The sequence below is a fragment of the Hemiscyllium ocellatum genome, chromosome 6 (assembly GCF_020745735.1).
Source record: "Hemiscyllium ocellatum isolate sHemOce1 chromosome 6, sHemOce1.pat.X.cur, whole genome shotgun sequence".
Lineage (NCBI taxonomy): Eukaryota > Metazoa > Chordata > Chondrichthyes > Orectolobiformes > Hemiscylliidae > Hemiscyllium > Hemiscyllium ocellatum.
This window is the reverse complement of record NC_083406.1, coordinates 27870833-27889763: the sequence shown is the minus strand read 5'-3', so window position 1 is coordinate 27889763 and position 18931 is coordinate 27870833. Positions and strand designations below refer to the sequence as shown.

The 18931-nt window shown below is 41.2% G+C and overlaps 1 protein-coding gene across 1 annotated transcript; it reads left to right on the top strand.

Annotated features, from left to right (window-relative positions):
- Window positions 1-51: 51 nt before the first annotated feature.
- On the top strand, window positions 52-17894 carry mzt1 (mitotic spindle organizing protein 1). Its single transcript, XM_060826521.1, has 3 exons — window positions 52-296; window positions 13760-13905; window positions 17023-17894. The coding sequence occupies exons 1-3, from the start codon at window positions 251-253 to the stop codon at window positions 17044-17046; spliced, it is 216 nt and encodes a 71-aa protein (XP_060682504.1). The 5' UTR covers window positions 52-250; the 3' UTR covers window positions 17047-17894.
- Window positions 17895-18931: the final 1037 nt, after the last annotated feature.

Sequence of the window (18931 nt, the reverse complement as noted above, 5' to 3'; positions counted from 1 at the left end):
GACCAGCATCAACCAATCAGATTCAAACGGCCGCTGGGATTCTAAACGGCCGCTTTGACCCATGAGGAAAGCCCTCAGAGAGACAACAAGATGCCTAAGTTTCTATCGGCTGGACACTGACCGGCTACTTCAATCGACTTGTAGCCGCAGTTTCCCGCCCGCTATGGCGACTTATATAATTTTATTTTGAGGTGCGAACATGTAATGGGCGGGGACTGGGTGGCTGTGGTTCCGGGTGAAAGGTGGAGCAATGGCGAACGCCGCTAATCTGAACGCGGTGAGGGAGACCATGGACGGTGAGTCTGTGAGAGAACCGAGTGGCTGAAGTCGCCTGGGCTAGCACCCGGAGCAGTTCTGATCCTCCTACCGATCTTTCTTGCCTTTAAGGAAGTCTATTGCGACTTCACCGCACTAAATTCCTGGCTGGGAGACGGAGGGTACCGAGACGTTGAGTAAAAAATGAGGTCTGCAGATGCTGAAGATCACAGCTGCAAATGTGTTGCTGGTCAAAGCACAGCAGGCCAGGCAGCATCTCAGGAATAGAGAATTCGACGTTTCGAGCATAAGCCCTTCATCAGGAATAAGAGAGAGAGCCAAGCAGGCTAAGATAAAAGGTAGGGAGGAGGGACTAGGGGGAGGGGCGATGGAGGTGGGATAGGTGGAAGGAGATCAAGGTGAGGGTGATAGGCCGGAGTGGGGTGGGGGCGGAGAGGTCAGGAAGAGGATTGCAGGTTAGGAGGGCGGTGCTGAGTTGAGGGAACCGACTGAGACAAGGTGGGGGGAGGGGAAATGAGGAAGCTGGAGAAATCTGAGTTCATACCTTGTGGTTGGAGGGTTCCCAGGTGGAAGATGAGGCGCTCCTCCTCCAGCCGTCGTGTTGTTATGTTCTGCCGGTGGAGGAGTCCAAGGACCTGCATGTCCTCGGTGGAGTGGGAGGGAGAGTTAAAGTGTTGAGCCACGGGGTGATTGGGTTGGTTGGTCCGGGCGTCCCAGAGGTGTTCTCTGAAGCATTCCGCAAGTAAGCGGCCTGCCTCCCCAATATAGAGGAGGCCACATCGGGTGCAGCGGATGCAATAGATGATGTGTGTGGAGGTACAGGTGAACTTGTGGCAGATATGGAAGGATCCCTTGGGGCCTTGGAGGGAAGTGAGTGTGGAGGTGTGGGCGCAAGTTTTACATTTCCTGCGGTTGCAGGGGAAGGTGCCGGGGGTGGAGGTTGGGTTGGTGGGGGGTGTGGATCTGACGAGGGAGTCACGAAGGGAGTGGTCCTTGCGGAACGCTGATAGGGGAGGGGAGGGAAATATATCCTTGGTGGTGGGGTCCGTTTGGAGGTGGCGGAAATGGCGGCGGATGATACGTTGTATGCGGAGGTTGGTGGGGTGGTAGGTGAGAACCAGTGGGGTTCTGTCTTGGTGGCGGTTGGAGGAGCGGGGCTCAAGGGTGGAGGAGCGGGAAGTGGAGGAGATGCGGTGGAGGACATCGTCGATCACGTCTGGGGGGAATCTGCGGTCCTTGAAGAAGGAGGCCATCTGGGCTGTGCGGTGTTGGAACTGGTCCTCCTGGGAGCAGATGCGGTGGAGACATGTTTTCCTCGGAGACGAGAAGTGGTGATCTCCGTTCAAACACGTGGAAAGGATTCTGCAGCAGTGATGCTTCTCCCCCGGCCAATGCCTAAAACTGCAGGTCACAGCCTCAGAATGAGGGGCAAACCTTTCAGGAGTGAGATGAGAAGGGACCTCTTCGCGCGGAGCATGGCAAATCTCTGTAATTCTCAACCTCATTCTTCTCTCTCACTCCTCACACACACACACCAGTCATAAGGTATTTTCAAGATTGATAGGTTTCCAGATTTAAAAGTAACATCCAGGGATAAAGGGATAGTGTAGGAGTTGTGATGAAGGAGAAGCGATGGCCTCACTAAATGGCAAATTTAACTCCAAAGGACTGAATTTCTCTTGCTTTCATTCACGTGGTGTGGGCTGTGGAATGACCTACTGCTCCTATTTCTTCCATTTTTGTGTTTCTGGACAAAGCCATCTCAGCATGAACAGTACCTGTCACCTAATTTAGAGTCAGAGATTTACTGCACGGAAACAGACTCTTTGGTCCAACTCATCTGTGTTGACCAGATATTGAATTTATTGTCACGTGTTCAGAGGCACAGTGAAAATTAATCTAGTCTGATTTGGCAGCACTTGGCCCATATCCCTCTAAACCCTTTCTTTTCATATACCCATCCAGATGCCTTTTAAACGTTGTAATTGTACCAGCCTCCACTACTTCCTCTGGCAGTTCATTCCATACACATGCTACCTTTGTGTTAAAAAGTTGCCCCTTAGTTCTTTTTTTAAGTCTTTTCCCACTCATCTTAAATCTACACCTTCTCGTTCTGGACTCCCCCACCCTAGGGGAAAAGACCTAGGCATGTTCAAAAATATAGGCCCATGCAATTTATGCCTCTCATTGTCTCCTACAGTATGGAAGCAAGCGATTCAGCCCATCGGGTCCACATCGACCCTGCAAAGAGTTTTCCCACCCCAATCCCTGTATGTTCCTGGACACGGGTCAATTTAGCTTGGCCAACCTGCCTAACTTGCACACCTTTGGACTGTGGGAGGAAACCAGAGCACCTGGAAGGAATACATACAGGCATTTGGAGAATGTGCAAACTCCGCACAGACAGGTGCCTGAGGGTGGAATTGATACTGGGTCCCTGGTTGGGCATAGGCAGCAGTGCTAACCACTGTGCTGTCCCAAGCTGAACAAGTCTTCTTTATATATGATTCCATCAATATGATCTGATTCAATATGAGCCTTTATTTATACGTTTTCCACTTCGTACCTTACAACTATCTGGACATGTTTTGATGTTTATAAAGAAACAAGGAAGTTGGAAGTCTGAAACAGAAGCTGCTGGAGAAACTCAGCAGGTCTGGCAGCATCTGTGGACGAAAGCAGAGATAATGTTTCCCATCTGGTGACTCATTTTCAGAATTAATTGGACTGAGTTAAAGGTTGGCATATCTGATGAAGGTGAGGTGGTTAGGCAATGGGAGTAAGGGTAGGTGGAGATGGAGCTCAGAGAGAGCGAGAGAAAACAGCAGTTGGGTGTAACTGAGGAATGGCTAATGGTCAGCCTGGGAGAGTCAGTTGCCAAAGGGGACCACTAGTAGTTGACAATGGGTTGGTTGTCATAGAAGTCCTTGTGATGTTAGGGCCTGGGTGTGGGGATGGGTAAAGGTCATGGAAGAAGGTGCTCAGGCCCTACAACTATTGAACTCTATATTGAATCCTGAAAGCTCCAGCGTCCCCAAGCGGAAAATAAGATTCTGTTCTTTCAGTTTACATTGAGCTTCGCTGGAGCATTGCAGCAAGCCTGAGATATAAATGTTGGCCAAGGTTGCAGGCAATCGAAACTTGTCATTTTTATACAAATAAGTGTTCTGCAAAGTGGTTACCCAATCTGTATTTCTTCTTCCCATTGTAGAGGAAACCCACATGGTGAACAGTGAATACAGTAGACGAGTGAGTGAAGTGCACTCCAAGGTCTCTTTGTTCAGCAACACTCCCTCGGACATTGCCATTAAGTGTATAAGTCCTGCTCTGATTTGCTTTCCCAAAATGCAGCACCTCATATTTATCTAAATTAAACTCCATCTGCCACTCCTCAGCACTTTGGCCCATCTGATCAAGATCCCATGGTAATCTGAGGTAACCTTTCTCGCTGTCCACTACACCTCCAGTTTTGGTGTCATCTGCAAACTTACTAACTATACCTCCTATGTTTGCATCCAAATCATTTATATAATTGACAAAAAGTAGTGGATGCAGCACTGATCCTTGTGGCACCCCATTGATGGCAGGCTTCTAGTCTGAAAGACAACCCTCCACCACCACCCTCTCTTCTGCCTTTGTTAGTTCTTTATCCAAATGACTAGTTCTCCCTGTATTCCATGAGATCTAACCTTGCTAACCAGTCTCCCATGGGGAACCTTGTCGAACGCCTTAATGAAGTCCATATAGATTACATTTCCTGCTCTGCCCTCATCAGTCCTCTTTTTTTGTTTTTTTTAATGAAGAAGTAACAGTCAAGTTTATGAGACATTATTTCCCATGCACAAAGCAATGTTGACTACCCCTAATCAGTTCTTGCCTTTCCCTCCAGCATCTTGCTCACCACTGATGTCAGGCTCACTGATCTATAGTTCCCTGGCTAATCCTTACACCTTTCTTAAATAGTAGTACCATGTTAGTCAACCTCCAGTCTTCCAGCACCTCACCTGTGACTATCGATGATATAAATATCTCAGCAAGGGGCCCAGCAATCACTTCCCTAGCTTCCTGCAGAGTTCTAGGGTACACCTGATCAGGTCCTGGAGATTTATCCACCTTTATGCATTTCAAGACATCCAACACTTGCTCCTCTGTAATATGGACATTTTTCAAGATCTCACCATCTATTTTCCTACATTCTATATCTTCCATGTCATTGTCCACAGGAAACACTGATGCAAAATACTTGTTTAGTATCTTTCCCCCCCCATCTCCTGTGGTTCCACATGAATGTCGCCTTGCTGATCTTTGAGGGGCCCTGTTGTCTCTCCCTCGTTACCCTTTTGTCCTTAATGGATTTGTAAAAACCCTTTGGATTCTCCTGAACCCTTTTTGCCAAAACTATCTCACATCCCCTTTTTGCCATCCTGATTTCCCTCTTAAGTATACTCCTAGTGCCTTGATACTGTTCGAAGGAATCATTTGATTTATCCTGTCTGTACCTGACATATGTTTCCTTCTTTTTCTTAACCAAACCCTCAGTTTTTCTAATCATCCAGCATTCCCTGCATCCACCAGCCTTTCCTTTCACCCTAACAGGGATATGTCTATGGACTCTCACTATCTCCTTTCTAAAGGCTTCCTATTTCCCATATCTGTACATGGAAGGTGCAACAAAGAAATTAGAACAAGGATGGCAATGAAAGAGGCCACATTTGATAAAAGTGATTTGCTAATCAGAAAATGTAATACATAACTGAGTGATTGTTGGGAGTTTGGTTTGGAGCATTATTTTGTACATATGAGAGATTCAGAACTTGCAGAAGAAAATCAACTTGCTAAATAGCTTTGAAGCATGGGTTTGGAATAAATTGTGGGAGAAAAAACACCTGGACATGAATAAGAAATGTAGTGCTGAACAGAGTGAATTCTTGGGCGGCACGGTGGCACAGTGGGCGGCACGGTGGCACAGTGGTTAGCACTGCTGCCTCACAGCGCCTGAGACCCGGGTTCAATTCCCGACTCAGGCGACTGACTATGTGGAGTTTGCACGTTCTCCCCGTGTCTGCGTGGGTTTCCTCCGGGTGCTCTGGTTTCCTCCCACAGTCCAAAGATGTGCGGGTCAGGTGAATTGGCCATGCTAAATTGCCCGTAGTGTTAGGTTAGGGATAAATGTAGGGGTATGGGTGGGTTGCGGGTCGGTGTGGACTTGTTGGGCCAAAGGGCCTGTTTCCACACTGTAAGTAATCTAATCTTCAACATAGTTAGGAAAAGTTAGAGACTGGACGCATTTAAGAATCAGACTTGGAAGATTTTCAGGGAAAAGAGCAAAGAAGAGAATATCTGCCCTGGATTATTACAGTGAAAAAAGTTGTGAGCAAATGAAAAAAATCCCATTTAGCTTCAAACTATGGGACAGCTGCTGTTAGTGAAGGACCTGCCTTTGAACAGAGAACACAGTTATGAGATACTAAAATACCTTTTTTAAATTTAATTCTATACATTAATTAATTACCTCGTAATTATTGTTTGATCTGCCTTGATGTGTAGTTAGTTACAATAAAAATTGAAAACTCCGTTCTTTCTGCAGTTCAGAATTTCAGCACTTTTTAAAATGTTATGTTTTTACTGAAATGGTAACAGTCGTGCCTTCTATGATGATCGTAATGTAATTGAATATGGGATGGGAGAAATAGATTCTGAAGATTGTTGGGGCACTTGTGGTGTGAACGTTACTTAACATTTGTCAGCACTAGCCTGATTGTTGTCTTGGTCTTGCTGCATGTATGTACTTAATTGTCTGTGCAATTGTGAATTAAACAGATCTCACAGTCACCAGCAATGTCTCTGAATGAAAAGGTGATTGATAAAGCAGCTGAATGTAGTTTGGCTTAGCTTGGCAAACTACCCTGAGGACCTGGCACAGTTTTGATCATGTAGTGGTTATCAGGTTCGCCTCTCACAGTTTGATCCTGGGTGGGAACAAATCTCCTTCCTTTGAGCTCTGTCTAAACGCGTACACTGTGTCCCTACTTCTGAGTCAGGAGGCTTGAGTTCAGGTCCTACTTGCTCCGGAAATGTACAATAACACTTCTGATTAGGAAAATACAAAAATAATTACCCTGAGGAGCTGGGACTCTTGTGACACAGTGGTAGTGTCCCTTTTCCTGGACTGAGGGGCCCAGATTCAAGTCCCACCTACTCCAGAAGTGTGTACTAACATCTCTAACCAGATTGATTAGAAAAATAGGCTTTTGTGAGACAGTGGCAGTGTCTCTACGTCTGAGCCAGGAGGCTTTGGTTCAACTCCTACCTGCTATGGAATTGTGCTATAACATCTCTGAACAGATTGATTAGAAAATACATAAATTTCCTACCCTAAGGAACTGGGGCTCTTGTGGTGCAGTGGTAGCATCCCTACCACTGGATCATGAGGCCTTGGCTCAAGTGGTAGCACCCACTGTTTACAAGATTCAGCTCTCGCTCTGAGTGGACTGGTCATTCATTCACAGAAATGCGCCCTTGGAAATCCTTTTAGCCTCCACTGGCTATGCGAAAACAAGGCCTGCCCATATTTATACCCAATGACTGGTACAGACGTTTTGCCCTAGTATACACCTTACCATTTTTTACCCTCCACCATGAAATACCTAAAGTAGATGATGAATGGAACGCCCACCAACATGCGAATCAGTTCTGATCAAAAAGTAGAGGAAAAACAAAACTGGACTTACACAACTTCTTTCATCAACAAATCTGGTGGTCCAGGTTGCTGGGAGGTCTTATTCCTGGCTGGGGTGTTGAGATGGCCCTAGATCAGATAAGTGACCTTGCATATGACATTGAAAAACTTGCCAACTCAACTGCCCACGCTCTGAAGCTAGTGAACAACGAGTTACAGGAGACACTGATGATGACACTTCAGAATTGGCAAGTGCTGGATTTCCACCTTGCGAAAGAAGGAGGTGCTTGTTCAGTCATTGGCCCGCAATTTTGAACCTACATCGATGATTTCTCAAAGGACATTTCGGACGACACAGGTCTTATCAACAAAACGGGTCAAGACGAGGGAAGATTGACCGTTGTCCAATTCATGTGAATAGAGTGTTACTTGCTAGCTATGGTCACTGTGTGGATGGATCGTGTGGGATGTACTGATATTCCTAGGATGAGACCAAGGACTATACATTGTCATCCACTTATGCATGCAATGGACCGTACATTTCTTTTCCCCTAAGCCAAAGAGGAATTTGGTTAATCATCCCTTTCCCACTCCTGTACCTCCATGCTCGAACTCCCATGTTAAAATCCAGTATCTTTCAGACTCTGTTCCTCCGAACAATGAATCGCCAGAGGAGGCACTTGATTTACCAAGAATACAAATTGACCAAATGGACTAATTATTCTTGTATAAGCTATGTCGTTGTCATGAAATGACAAAAGGAAGGAATGAGAAAGTTTATAGCCTTAAATGTTGTCCTTAAACATTTAAACTAAAATGTAATTTTGAATTATAGAACACATTTGCTGCATACTAGAAAATGGTGTGCAGGGAAGATAAGATAATGAAGAACATTTGTCTTAACATCAGCGAATCTGTATAAACAAGACACTGAGCGATAACATTCATGGCTGTTCCTTTGTGAAATTAATTTCACAATGTTTAATTCTGACCTCTGAATGAAACTCTGTATCAAATTGCCTTCTCTCCTGAAGTATTGTCATTCGCTATTATCTGTCTAGTTTAGAACATGCAGTGCTTTCATCAACTTTTGTGTTTTTGAACCTTGAATATCAAGGAATATATAGAATTGAATAGAGATAAAAGGAGCTTTGTAGCAAATACCGAGGACTCAAGAATGTGCAAGGGGAAACTAGAAAAGAAAATCAGAAAAACAAAAAGAACAATGGCAGGAAAATCCTTTCTTATTTTACAAGACTTTTAAGATAATTAGGGAAACTATGGCCAATTAAGGATCGTAGTGGTAATTTGTGCAAGGAGCCAGAGGATGTAGATTCGGTTCGAAATGAATACCTTGTATTGGTGTTCACTAGTGTGAGTGATTATGTGGGTATAGAAATCAGGGAGAAGGACTGTGACATTAATTAAAAAGTTAACACAGACGCAAGGGAGGTTCTGAGCACTTTAGTCTGATCGTAAAAGTACTTAAATCTATAATGCAAGATGAAATGTAATTTTTTTTTGATTAGACTTACAGTGTGGAAACAGGCCCTTCGGCCCAACAAGTCCACACCGACCCGCCGAAGCGAAACCCACCCATACCCCTACATTACCCCTTACCTAACACTACGGGCAATTTAGCATGGCCAATTCACCTGACCCGCACATCTTTGGACTGTGGGAGGAAACCGGAGCACCCGGAGGAAACCCACGCAGACACGGGGAGAACGTGCAAACTCCACACAGTCGCCTGAGTCGGGAATTGAACCCGGGTCTTCAGGTGCTGTGAGGCAGCAGTGCTAACCACTGTGCCACCGTGCCGCCCAGACTGTTGAGTGAGGCAACGGAGGAAATGCCAAGCAGTAACTTTTCAAATCCTCCTTAGCCACCGGGGAGGTGCCAAAGAATTGGTAGACAGCCAATGTGTACCGTATTCAATAAGGATCAGGAGATAAACCTGAATTCCACAGACCAGTCGGTCTAACCAGTGGTGGGAAACTATTGGAAGCAATATTGAGCAAATAATTAAATTAGATATGAATAGGCAGCAGCTAATCAAGTTAGTTAATACAGTTTTATTGAGAGAAGGTCATAATTGATCTGCTTGTTTGACTTTTTCAAAGAACTGACCAGCTGTATAGTTGAGGGTAATGCACGTACTGCACTTGGACTTCAATAAAGCATTTGGCTTACAGGGAAAGGGTAGGGAGCTGGATCTGGGTGGGATGGACTTTGGAGGGGTTGGTGTGGACTCAAAGGACCAAATGGCCTGCTTGCACACAGTAGGGATTCTATGATTGTAAAAGGAACAATTTTTAAATTGGTGGACTGGTGTTTTTATTTTAAGGTAGTTACACTTCAGTCTTCACCTGTCAGTTAATTTGCGCTTAAAAAAATGTATAAAGGAGCAAACATTTTGTTCCCTAAAGTACAAAATTTCCCATCTGCTCAAAGTACCACTGACTGATGTCTGGATAAATTAAGCAAATTGGAACTCTGCAAATCTTTGAGACTGACTTTTTCTAATGAGTGTGAAGCTGGAAGAGTACAGCAGGTCGGACAGCATCCAAAGAGAAAGGAAGTCAATGATTTGGGCTGAAACCCCTACATCAGGATGAAGGGATTTTACCAGAAACATGACTTTCCTGATCCTCTGATACTGTCTGATTTGCTGTGCACTTTGAGCTTCACATCTGTTGACTCTGACCTCCAGTATGTGCAGTCTTTACTGGCTCCTAGTCACTTTTTTTTTCCCCCAGTCGTTCCAGAGCTAGTTAATTGTGCCAGGAGGTGTAAACTTCCTGAGCAATTGCAACATTGTCTGTATTTTGGGACTTGGAGATGTCCCATAGTGCGACTTTCAGGTATTTCTGGTTAACAAGTATCCAGAGGCCAGAGGATCTTGATCACTGTTTTTAAACTTGACTTTGGAAAGCAATAACATCTGTTTATATGTTTAATCCTATAATTGTTCTTGTATTTACCTTGTATAATACATGTATTACGTAGGATCCTTCTACCATCATTAAAGGCCAACATATCCTCCAAGTCAATGTTATGACAAGCCAACTAGTTTCATAAAACATGGCTCAAATTGCTTTACACCCAAATTAAATTAACTCAGGGCTGCTAGTATTTGATTCTCTCTATCACGCAACTGAAGTTAATGTTTTAATACAGTATAGGGAATGTGGCTTACAGCAAGTCATTATGACTCTGGAATCTCATTTGCTGTAAGCATTTCTTATATAAATGTCATACTGAATTATATGTATGTAAAGGTTAATGAATCTAAAATTTCTCCTGCATTTGGTAAAATCTGCTTGTTACATTTTGTATACAACTACATATTGAACATATCTATTTCTAATTCATGTGCATAGTAACACCCCACATTTTTCATTTTAAGTTTTAATAGTCACTCCTCCCACGAACTTTGTATTAAAGGACTTTAAATTGTTATACATTTTTAGTTCTCAACTGAAATTTATTATAATTTCAAAAGTATTTTGTTTTTAACAGAAGTTGTAAACTTCCACTTTTGGCTGTTCCTTCAAATATCTGAAGCATTCAAATATTTTAAAGTTTTTAAAATTTAAATGACCAGTCTTAATTAAATTGGAGCTTTATTGAATCACCTTTCTCCAGATTGACTGCATTTCAGTCAGTTTTAGAGCATGAAAAGAGGCCTAGAAGTCCATGTCCTGACTGATGATCAACATCTATCTACTCTCATTCCATTTTTCAGCACTTGACCCGTAGCTCGTATGCTGTGGAGTTTCAACTGTTCACCTCAATACTTTTTAAAGGTTGTGAAAATTCCTGCCCTGATATCCTTTTAGGCTGTGAATTTGAAATATCCTTTACCCTGTAGGTGAAGACGCTTTACTTGAATCTCCTGTAAACCTCTTGGCCTAATTTCTGCTCCTGTGTGTTATGGTCATATTTAGTCTCACTTTGTAGCTGAAGTGTTCCAGTTCAAGCAAAGCCTGATAAATCTTCTGTGCACCCTCCCTCTAGTGCAGTGACTGGAACTGCGCACAATGTGGTTTAACTAACACTTTGTACACCTAATCATAAGCAAATATCTCATTTCTTAATGCTATCAAGGATAGATCAAGTCCCTCTGATCCTCTGTCCTTACATTCATTGTGAATTCCCTTCTCTTGTTAGTCCTCCCAAGTACTTCACCTCATACCTTTTAGTATGAAATTCCATTTCTAATATTCTGCCTGTGTGATCAGTCTGTTTGTATTTTCTTTTATTCTAAGACTTGCCTGCTTGCTATTTAGCACACCAACAATTTTCATGTCATTTTCAAACTTAATGATCATATCTACTACACTCCTATCTTGATCATTGATGTACACTTCAAGCAGCAACAAATGTTGTGGTGCATCAATGGACACAGGTATCACTGGCTCCCAACTTCCACTGACCTAGTGTTGGCTCCAATTTGCCAAATTGCCATGGGTTGCATGAGCTCTTACTTTCTAGACCAGTCTTAATGTGGCACCTTGTCAAAAACCTTGATGAAGTCCATGTAGACCACCAACTTGGCTATCTTCAACTCTACACCTTGTCACCCCCTTGGAAAAGCTCAATCAACATGAACCCCTGCCCTGCAAAACCATGTTGATAATCCTTGATTACTCCTTGTCTTTCCAAAATGGAGTTTAAATCTGTCCCTCAGAATTTTTTCCACTCAGTTCCCTGCTACACTATCCTGTAGTTTCCTGGTTTATCCTTATCGCACATCCTTGAATAATGGTACCAACCAAATGATAGGCTGATGTACATATTAATTGTGTTATTAAGGTCCCATGTTGAGAGAGAAATGGGATTATTTGCAGATGTGGAAAGTGGGATTATCCTGTCATGTCACTCCATTTTTCTTCCTCTATGCTGGCTGGGCTGGAGAATTGAAGATCTTCAGGGTGGCATGGCTGCTAATAGAGGGCATTTTAGAAATGTTTTGATGTTTGGGATGTCTGCTTCACAGGCACAGACAATAAAGTTCATTTGGCAGTATTCCCACTTTTGTATAAGGGTCTTGCAGCAGCTAATAGTCCTGAGACCATTGAGAGAAAGCCAAGTAGGCAGTGTCTTGTTGATTCCTGTTGGGTCATTAGATAACTCTTATGCCTTCATCTGTAGCTATGTTGATGAATAAGTAAAGGAGACCGGAGCTGGCCAGTGCAGAAGAGCCCTTGAACCTTGTTGCTGTTTTTAAAAGAAGCAGCCAGAAGTCTTTTCTTTTTATCCCTTTCTTTACATTCATGATGTAACTTGCCTCCTTATGATAGAGAAATACCAGAGAGCAGATAGAAGTCAAGCAGTTTAAGTTCAGGCAGTTAGTGATATCTCTGCAAGTTACTGTGAGAATGGGATCCAACTATGTTCAATGGAAACAACATTCTCAAACTTGGTAGGCATATTCATTGGCAAATAACAGAGCCAGGTAGTTGTTCATTTAAGTTTTCTGGTCAGTTCCCTATTTCAGAATTGAGCAGCCCCATAAGATACTCTGTCATTCTGTCTCTTCCTCCCTGAATGCTAAGCAAATCATCTGAAACTGGAGTAGTAAAGAAGGAGATGCTTCACTATTTATACTTTGATCATTAACATTATTGTCATCCCTGGCCTGGGAACTGCTTCTTTTCAATATAATAACTGTTGATAAAAGGCAAATATCCAGAATGCATGTTATAAAAAGCAGTGTTTTCCTCCTGTCTTTTTCCCCTTTAGGATAGGATAATGAACCTTTATTGTGTGGTAAGGTGTGTGAACTAACCATTTCTTAAGTGGACCAGAGGAGGAGATTAGTGTACTTATTGATCTGTTTGTAACATCATCACCTGAGGGGTTAGTGAATAATTTCAATGAAATGCTTGAGGCCTGTGAATGTTTTAGGAAATTATTTTATTCAGAGAGAAAAGTCTGCTCATTTTATCAAAGCAAGCAAATTTCTCATGCTTGGCTAATGTATATATTAGCCAAGTTACTATTACAGAGTTATAATTTTTTTGTCTTAAATTACTTCCTGAAGGGAATTTCCCAGTAATCCTTCACATGCATAAGCAATTTAGTCTGTAATTATCTTGCACATTTAAGTAACTTGCAGTTATTTTAAAATTGTCACATTATTTCATCAAGTTGATTTGTCAGTGACTGAGTATGAACACCCCCTTTGTTCACTCTTCCAATTATGAGCTACTATTCATGAAAGTTCAAACTTGACATTTCTGTCAGTTGCTTCACATAGAGAGTGTAAAGTAATGTTGATGTATTTGGGAATTTTCCTAGTTAATGCAGTAGTGTTTTGATTTGAAGTGCAGCAAAAGGTCTTCAGAGTGACTGTAATGAGTTTTGAAATACAGATGTCTGCAGAGCTGAAGCAAACAGTACTATAACAAAGTAAGCTGCTAGTATATAAGTGACAGTTGTGCCTCAGTTGGAGGCATGATTGCAAAGTCCCTCTCCAGAGATTCGAACATAAAATCGAGGATAACTGTTATATTGAGGCCTGTCTGGTGACTATAAAGTTCCCATGGAGTAAATGTGAAGAAGAGGTCTGAGATATTTTCATTGATAACCTGTCCAGTATTCACTCCAAAACCATTATCTGATTATTATGTTGGAACTTTTTCGTATGTAAATTGCTTTCTGCATTTCCTAGCCTTTATTGCAACTTCATTGGTTTTAAAGAACTTTTCGGATACCTTGAGATTAAAAGGTACATGCCAATGCAAATGGCTCATACTTGTTGCTATTGTGTTATCAATTATTATCTGTTTCTTTCAGTTCTTCTTGAAATCTCAAGATTGCTGAATACTGGTCTTGATATGGAGTCTCTCTCAATTTGTGTCCGACTTTGTGAACAAGGGATCAATCCTGAGGCTCTGGCTTCAGTTATTAAGGAACTGCGAAAGGCTACTGATTCACTCAAAGTAAGAAAGATTGATGTGCAATAAAATTTGATGCAATTGCAGAATTGTTCAGTGGAAAAAAGTGTTTTGATCCTTAACACCTGTGTCAGCTTTCTGACATATTTTAGAACTGTTTCCATCCTTATAGAGGACTGACGGTTATACCTGGCGAACCTGTTTGTTGCAACAAAATAATTATGTATGATGGTTAATGGATATAAACCCTGTGATAGAAAGATTAATCAATAAAGTAGCAGAAGCCCTGCAGATGATTCGATTGAATGAATCTGTTAGTTTGGCATTAGGCTTTTTGTTTTATACAAGTGACAATGTCACCGTTTACTTATCAAACTTGATATAGTTGGAAGTGGTGGCACAGTGGTTAGCACTGCTGCCTCACAGCGCCTGAGACCCGGGTTCAATTCCCAACTCAGGCGACTGACTGTGTGGAGTTTGCACATTCTCCCCGTGTCTGTGTGGGTTTCCTCCGGGTGCTCCGGTTTCCTCCCACAGTCCAAAGATGTGCGGGTCAGGTGAATTGGCCATGCTAAATTGCCCGTAGTGTTAGGTAGGGGTAAATGTAGGGGTATGGGTGGGTTGCGCTTCGGCGGGTCGGTGTGGACTTGTTGGCCCGCAGGGCCTGTTTCCACACTAAGTCTAGTCTAATCTAATCTAAACAAGTAAGCTCTTAATTCCTGTTTTGTATTTGAGGAAAAAGATTGTTTATAATAGATGCATTTTGAGTGAAGCTGAAAAATGTGTTGCTGGAAAAGCACAGCAGGTCAGGCAGCATCAAAGGAACAGGAGAATTGACGTTTTGGGAATAAGCCCTTCTTCAGGAATCTTTTTGAGTGAATACAACAATAAAAATGTGATTAGAAGAAAAGCAATGTGTTGAGTTTCGGGCTGCACAGTGGCTCAGTGGTTCGCACTGTTGCCTCACGGTTACTGTCTGTGTGGAGTTTGCACATTCTTCCCCTTGTGTTTGCGTGGGTTTCTTTTGGGTGCTCCGGTTTCCTCCCACAGTCCAAAGATGTGCAGGTCAGGTGAATTGGCCATGCTAAATTGCCCGTAGTGTTAGGTAAGGGGTAAATGCAGGGTTTGGGTGAGTTACTCTTTGGAGGATCGGTGTGGACTTGTTGGGCCAAATGATCTGTTTTCACATTGTAGAAAATCTAATCAATCATATCTTTGCAGTGAAATATTGCACTACACATGCAATTCATAGACCTGTAAGTTGAGTTTCCTAAGAATGAATTGCAACCAGATTTTGAGATAGAAGATCTACGTGGTTGAACAACAATTGACACTGAGAGCAATGTGCTGAGAAAGGAATTAACTGGTACTTAAATGTAGAAATGAAATAAAGAATAGTCAGCATGAATTTCAGAATGGAAAGTCGTGCTTGAATGGCCTCTTTATTACGCCTTCCAAAAAAAATTCAAAGTACAGATAAGGCCAATGCAGTAGATGTAATATCTTTGTAAATTTATAAAGTGAAGGTGAGGGGAGATTTAGATGTCTTCAAATTATGAATGGTTTTGATGGAGTAACCAAGAAAAATTGTTTACACTGCCAGTAGGATTCATGATTTTATGGCATATGACCACATTGCTGATAGAAGAAGAGTCTTTTCTGATGTTAATGTCCCTCAGGATCCTGAGGAAGACACAACAAGCACACATTTGTGGTATTTACATGGGAGGTTTAAATTTCCAGTTGTCAGTTTCTGCTTGGTAATTAACCAGAACAATGCAAATTTTGGCAGTTTGCCCTGACTATAAATGTCTATCATTGTAACTCTCAGTAAATCAACTAAAGAGCTAAAGCACTCTACGATACCCACGGCAAGGTTCAATCTTTCCATAACCATGCTCAGCACCCCTTGATCATGTTCAGTGTTCATCCTCACTCTCCCTACTGGAGGCAGATAGGGTTTATCCCACTTTGTGCCAGGCTGTCCTGACTTGCGTTCTGGAATCCCTGATTCCTGTCTGGTTAATGCTAGAGGAATCTAGAGTAGTGGAGAATGAGGCAGAGTTTTGGTAGTGTGACATCACTGCCACGGATGAAAGTGGTGAGGACATTGATCACTGTTGGGAAGGATGAGGGTTGAGCTCAGGGTTCACACTAAACAAAGGTGTGCCAACCATGATTAATGAATAATTCTCAACAATCATGGAACATTTTAAACTTACCAGAATATGGCATCTACTGTTGTAAAAAAGGGTCATAGTTTGACTTCCTCTGACTATTTGCGCTATAAATGAATAGTTGTATTTCAGGTATGCTCCACGTTTCTGAAGGAATCAAGATCTGAAGTACCAGCAAGGTACAGAGCTGGTTTCTAACATACACAAGTAAGAGCAGAGTGTCAATCCAATGATGATTACCATGCCTTGAAATAGCCATGTAATAGATTTAGGATGGAGCTTCTGTAGGATACAGACACCGGTTCAAAACGTTGAACTGCTGTGTCTGATAATTCAATGTCCCTTCCTGCTGTGCTCAATATGCCACATTTTGGCAAACATCAAGTTAACGGCACATTGTATTTTCAATGGCTCTGAACCCAAATGTAAAATCATGGTGTGAGAATATCTAACAAAAGGAGCTGGGGCACAAAACGAATGCATTGTACTATATTCCTAGTGTCTGATCACTGTAACAGGGAAAGAAGGTTATTTTCTGAAAGGAATAACTTTTTCCCCAGTGAAATGTGTTTTCATGGGTAACTTTTTTTTTTAAGAAGAACATAAAGAATTGCAATATTTTACACTACTTTGATTTAGGCAAATTAGTTTGCATAAATCATGTTTTGACTAATTCTAGCTCCTGAACAAACACATTTCTACCCAGAAATTACATGAATGGTAATGTGACTAAAATTTATTTGTTTTACCTGCTGTAGAAACATCCTTTTTTATGACTACTGACCAATCCCTGATATCTTAATTTAAATTTTGTAGTCATACATTTGACCAACTTAAATGCAGTATTGAGCACTTCTTAGTATGTACTTGTACTTATAAGCCAAGAGGCTATCAAAACTAAAACTACACAAAAAAATTCACATTTATTGTACTAGAAAAGTAACAAGTCTGTTCTGTAACTAATTTGGATGTTGTTTCTCCTTAGGCTGCCGAGAATATGACTGGTTGACATCACCTTTGTGACAGAGAATCCCATCTTGGTACCTGTATCAGGTCGCACTGAAAATCATTGAGATGAAAAATGTATGGAACAAACAAAAACAAATACAAATCATTTTGTACCACAGAACATAAAAATGGAATGTTGTGGATGAGTCTGTTGATGTTGATATGCAAATTCTTGCTACATAGGATCGCAATGAATCTGTTAATCGCTATTTAAAATTGATTTGCATATTATACATTTGAGTTAAAAAGGAGCTATCTGAAAAGCACTGACCACTTGCTGGAGGCTGGTTACTAAACCACACACAGTACAATTTAACTTGGATTATGTGTCTGAAAATGACTATTTTAAGTTTGACTGTAATTATTACATTGTAATTAACATTTCTTTACGTGGCTTTTGTATTTGTTAGCAAAATATACTTCATCTCAATGTGGAATGACCCCTCCTAATATTTTATTCATACATCAACATGGTATTGTGAATGTTATTTAAATATGCTTTGTTCTTTTCCTCTTAGAATTATAAAGTACTGCCAACTATACAGTTAATCACTATCTGAAAATTAAAAATGTTCAAATAATCCAATTAGTTCATAAATCACATTTGCAAATTAATATTATTACTTACAATTGTTATAACTGTTTCAACTCAGCAAAGCCAGATTATCAAATCTTACTGAATCCAAATTTTTGGCTGATTCAGCAGATTTTGTTTTCCCTGTAGAATGCTATTAACAAATTCACTCGAGAATTATGGTTTGTGAACATCGCATAGATTTTATACTGCTTTTGTACAAACATACTCTGCCCTTTGTGTGTGTCAATTTTGTAACCTAATTTCTTCTTGTTTAAAGTTATTTTCCAAGCTTAATGTGATTTTTTTTATCAGTGATAAAAATTACAGTAACTCAATAAACAAACCTTTTCATTTAAGTTGTTTGATTTCTGGTATAATCTGTATGTTAGGTGCATTGATGCTTCAGCTAAATATAACCATGTCAGATTTCAAAGCAAAATGGCCTTCACCATTGCAACATTAGTACAGTTTCTGCTACGCATTACAAAACTAAAGGTTCTACACCTAAAATAACCTTTTTCTTATTTATACATACTTGGTGTATATTTTTAAATTTGTATGTGCTTAAACCAAGAAACTCAAGATGTATCCAAAGTTGAAGATCAGACCCAATTTTAACAATTGCATCAAGTTCACCATTTCTGACCTACTTCCAGAGTTAGCTTGTCAATTTACCAAAAGCAAATTCATCTCAGGAATGCGATGGAGCTGGAAGTATTTCTGCATCTCCTAGCTCCACATTTTTTTCTCTCTCGTTTTGCTTTACCTTGACAGCTGCTTGTTTGGTCACACCTACGTAGTTGAGACTAAACTATGCTTGTAATTTTAACCTCATCCACTGGATACATTTTGGGGTGCATTGTTGATTCTACTATTGTACTTGATATTAAATTTGGTTGAGCTTAATAAATAGTTAAGTCCAAAGGTTTTCAGGGGTAGGTAGGAATGTGAAATTTGAGGTCATAATTGAATTGTGCACAAATATTATTGATGACCAAGCAGGCTTTGGAGGCAGAGGTGTCACTAGACTATTGATCTAGAACCCCAAGCCAATGTTCTCTGAAGATGGGTTCAACTTCCAACATGGCAGGTGGCCTATTACTGTGCCTCGCTGATATGTATGTTTGTAAAATTGGATGGATTATAAAATAGGTGATACATTGGCAGACTCAACCTGAGTACTGAGTTGGATATAAATTTCCTCCTATGTCGCCATTTTTAAAGATTGGATAAGGAAATAAACAATTAGCTGACAGGATATGAAAACAGGGAAGACAAATTTCTTTAAAGTATTTTCTCAAGTGAAGGG